This window comes from Chelon labrosus (assembly GCF_963514085.1).
Source record: "Chelon labrosus genome assembly, chromosome: 17".
NCBI lineage: Eukaryota > Metazoa > Chordata > Actinopteri > Mugiliformes > Mugilidae > Chelon > Chelon labrosus.
Window position 1 is genome coordinate 14863533 of NC_140350.1, and position 4777 is coordinate 14868309.

Genomic DNA, 4777 nt, shown 5'->3' on the forward strand with positions numbered 1-4777 from the left:
AGTGTAAATTCAAAGTGTATTATTTTCACTTTTCAAACAACGTTCTCCTTTAAAACTGCGTACGCAGAAAGTGAGTAGTTACAAAACATGGTTTGGAAGTTTCTTGGAAGTATTCCTTTGACATAACTTGAACAACTTGAACATGAAAACATGTGCCTGACACTACAAATCCCACATTTTCCCAAATTTCATTCTTTGCAATGCATGAGCCAACAGTGTTAATTCTGATGCATGCTTACAGGGAAAACCTGCAGCTGCATACTGTATATTAGCAAAATGCTTGATGGAATTTGTTTCACTGATTTTTTTTAATGTTTTTAACCATATTTACTTATGCCACAAATTCAAAAGATGAACACTTTTTATATAACCAGGAAAGTATCAAAACTTAAAAGAATTTCACACCTCATTTGTGTCCATATAATGTATATATTACAAGTGTAAGTATGGGAGCCACTGTCATATGTGATTACTCACTGCTCTGGATACAAAGCCAAACATGAACCGCACCCTTATCAGTCCAGACTCAGGAACCACTCAGCTCACAAACATCAACCACCACCCAATCATATCTATATGACAAGATGGCCTGGTGGTCAACAAACATGTGGAGGAAAGAGATAAACGTTTTGAAGACGATAGTGTAAGACTGCATCACCTCCACAGAGTTACCACCAAAGCAGATCAGCACAGCACTCCCTTGGATGAGCTGCTACATATGTTATTATCATTTGCATTTTTCTGCAGAATCCAAGACAAAAGCAAACAGAGGTGAGCAATACTTGTTATAAACAATATACATTTGCAGTGGTTAAATTTCTGACCCATTTATATAAATGTGTATTCCAATATTTAATAAGTTATTGGTGTGTTCCAATTGCTGTATCTTTAGTGTTTGTGCTTGATTATGATGTTTCTAAATTTTAAACTCCAGGTCTGGGAAACATCAGTTTGTAATTTGAAAACATGGCGGAATCAAGTGACAGGGGTGAGTTTATTTATTTTCTCTATTGCATTTGATTGTCAAAAAAAAAAAAAAAACATCTAAAAAAGTAATTTTTTGAAATACCTCAAAAACAAAAAGCTGTCTCATTGAGATTACAAAATTTACTGCAATGGTTTGATACATATGTCTGCACACTTCACTGCACTTAAGAACCGGGGATATCAAATAGTTATGTCTGATAGAGGTGCCTTAAGGATTGTTATGGTATGTATGAGGTGAGTGACTCCAAGTATTGGTGTTTGCAGTTTGGTTGGAGTTTAACAGCCAACCCCCTGTATTTACATGCCTTTATTCAACTAAAGTACTTTAGTTAAGTGAAATTTTGAGTTCTTTGCTTGATTATTTACATTTGATGCTATATACTGTATTCCAAAAATGTATTTTTATTAATACATTTTTGTAGTTTCTACTTAACCTACAAATTAGAGTTTTACATGTGAGACATGTAATCATCCATACTCACTTCTGAATTTCTCAAAGTTTTTACAATTTTACAAAGCATAACTGATCATTGTGTTTAGTCTCATTAGTGCAATTTCAGTTATTGTGATTTCAAATAATAATTAAAACGGATTTACTCTTTCTTAACATTACATATGTATTATGTATTAGCTTAATATATTGTTGTGAAATCTCAGTGGATTATAATATCAACAGTCTTACGCCAGTTAGTTTCTTTCACCATCCCTTGCACTCCCTCCTTCGACCTGGCAGCCTATAACCTGGGTGCCATTCTTCAGCAGGCCTTGAATTCATCAAGGATATGGGTTAAATCATTGCTGAAACAAAGTCACAGATTCTGTAGGCTACATCTTCATCAGCGGGCACTAACCTTGTTACCTGATTGGACTAAATTCCTTGTGCACACTGCACATACTTTATAATATTTAGATTAAACTTTATTGTTTGCCATTGTCAGAGAAAATAATTGGAATGGACTCATTTAACCTATTGACTATTCTTATACACAACATGAAAAGTAATTCAAAAGTGTCTAGTATCTTTATAAAAATTATGTATGTTGCGAATCCTGACAAAACTGGTTGGTAATTGGCTGGTGAATGGTAAATGACGTGCCTTTGTACCTCATGCTTTTCTTTATCTTAATACCTGAAATTTCTGTGTGCAAAATGAATGTTTTCTTGTCACACTAGCCTTCTGTTTAAGAGGACAAACCTGCTGCAAATTGTACCATCTGTTGAAAACGGATTTTCCACTTTACCTACACCTGGTGGCTTCTCAGAAAGGGCTTAATTTGTTAAACAAGTGTTGTTCTGCCTATTTGTGATCAACAGAACAAAGGCAACTGAACACCGGGATGCCCGAGACCGACCAGGCCCTGACAACTGAAACCACAGACAAGCAATCCAAAGACAAACAAAGAAAAGTTGACACAGAAACCAAAAGTGAAACCATAAAAAGACATATGCAACTAACAAGTCAAGTAATTGAGGACATTGAACAAATTTGGAAGGAGACACAAAGAGACAAAAATGTGATTAACTTCCTGAGGACAAAGTTAGATCAGCAACAGGAGGACATTGATAGACTGTCATCTGAAAAACATCAGCAGAATGTACAAATAAAAAAGCTAAAATTACAGATAGAAAAAGTTATTGAAAAACTTGAGGAAAACAAAAATGCAGCAAGTCAGGAAAAAACTCAGCTTCTGAAAATAAGGGCTGAAATATACCAAGAGAGGGAAATTCTGGATAGAAGACATCATGACATTATCAATGAGCGACGCAAACTGAAAGTTAAGTATGCTGAGACAAAATCACAAGAAGGTAAAGAGCCCAAAGGACCCACAAAACAGATTGAGCATGAGCACAATGTTATGGAGAGGCTGATGGCTAGCAGTGAGAGTGTAAATGAAAAAAACAAGAAAATCATACTTGTAGTACAGAATGCAAAAGAACTAATGGAGAAGACCATAGCAACCGTAAAGCAAGAGTTAGAGTTAAATAAAAGGTGCATTTCGCAACACAGAGATCAAATTGAGCACATCATACATAATGTGAAAGAAAATATCAACAAGAGGAAGCACAAGTGGGAAAACATTCAAAGAGATGCTCAAATTCAGAAAGCAGCCGAGATGGAAAGAAGAGAGAGACAGACAGAAGAAAAAGACTCATTTCAGACTGTAAAGATAAAACTCAGCAGACTCCAGAATGAGATGGAGAAACTTTGGGGTGTGCTAAAAGAAAGTGAACAACAGCTGGAAGAGACTCAGAGTGAAAATCAGTCAATAGCAGAAAACACAAATGTAAACACAAAGGTGACCCAGTGGGAAACTCAGATGAATGCTGATACACAAAGGAAAAGACAAGACATAGAAAACAAGTTAACACAGGTCGAATCTGAGAGAGCTGAGTTAGAAAAAATCAAAACAAAAATACAGACAGAGAAAGAAAACGTACAGAGAGACAGGCGGTTGGCTGAAGCCGATATGGACGCAATTAGAGAGGTGCAGTATATGGCAAGAGAAGATAGACATCAGAGCAGGAGAGACTTAATAAAAGTTAGGAGCCAAATAAAGTGGTCGAATTTTCAAGCAAAGAAAAAGAGACGGGCACTTGATCAGCAGCTGGAGAAGACCATGAGAGAGAATGATGAGTTAGAAATCATGAAGATAAAACTTCAGCGACAGAGAGAGGAAGTTGGACAAAAATTCAACAATACACTGACTACGATTCGGACTATGGCTGAGGTGAAAACTAACATTGAACAAGCTGCTGCGGAGATGAACAACACCAGGCTGGAAATGCTCAACACCCAAAGAGAGATGGAAAAGAACAAGGAAGCAGTCAAAAACTACATGGTGAGCCTTTTTATTTACAGCAGCCATCTCAGTGCGTAAAAAAAAAATCTATATTTTTTATTTTGTTTTTAACATTGTGATGCTCAGATGTACATGTATTGATCCCCATAGAGAAAACATTCACAAGAAAAATTCCATAAACCTATTCTTGAAAATATTGTATAAAATAGAATGAACTGGAATAGTAGTAACAGATTATATGACAGAGTACTAAAACATGAAGAATGTTTTTTATATGGTAATTGTGCTAAAGTATTGTTTGTACTTGGAAATTGAGATAGCAGAGCATGTTCAGTCTTAACTTCTATTTTAACTGCACAGCCCCGAAAACCACAAAACGACAATATCTATACAAAAGGCATAACATACAGTACAGCAGTGCATAGAATACCAATGATACGCCTTAATATGCACACAACTAAGTTCAAAGGTGGTGATGCCTGCTGTGTAGGGGACATCCTGTACCTTATCAATACTGCAGAAGAGGTCCACTTTAAAGTTTAACTTTAATATATTTTTCTGTCTTATTTTAGTAACAACAAAACTGAAAAGTTTTTGGGAGGAACGCAGAATTATTGTTGACCTAACTTGGTCACATCAGAAGCCTAAATGATAACAATTCTTGTGTTTTTTCTTTTTTCTTTCTAAAGGATAAGATGGCTTTAATGAAAGCTCAGGTCAAGACATGGATAATGACACAATCTGCAATCAAAAAGACATTCTCAGTAAGTACATCTAAATTTCCAGAACCACAAAAACAAGAACACAGAACATCATATCAGACATTAGGACTTACAAATGACAAAGTAGAAGCAGAAAATGAAATTAGAAAAGATGCCATGCCTGAGTGGGATCAAAGTGAAGAAAGACAAGAACATGAGCATAAGTATTCTAGTCACGCACTTTTTTTTGCAGCGGACATAAAAAAAGAGCATAATATTTGTTTACAG

The 4777-nt window shown here is 35.6% G+C and overlaps 1 protein-coding gene across 1 annotated transcript in view; it reads left to right on the forward strand.

Annotated features, from left to right (window-relative positions):
- The first annotated feature begins 648 nt into the window (after positions 1 to 648).
- Positions 649 to 4777, forward strand: part of LOC311502595 (uncharacterized protein) — a 29253-nt gene continuing 25124 nt past the window's right edge. The window contains exons 1-4 of the mRNA XM_084564900.1: positions 649 to 771; positions 935 to 988; positions 2302 to 3827; positions 4478 to 4552. Of these exons, the coding sequence (XP_084421026.1) occupies positions 967 to 988; positions 2302 to 3827; positions 4478 to 4552 (1623 nt within the window). The 5' untranslated portion in view covers positions 649 to 771; positions 935 to 966. The remainder of the gene's footprint in view (positions 772 to 934; positions 989 to 2301; positions 3828 to 4477; positions 4553 to 4777) is intronic.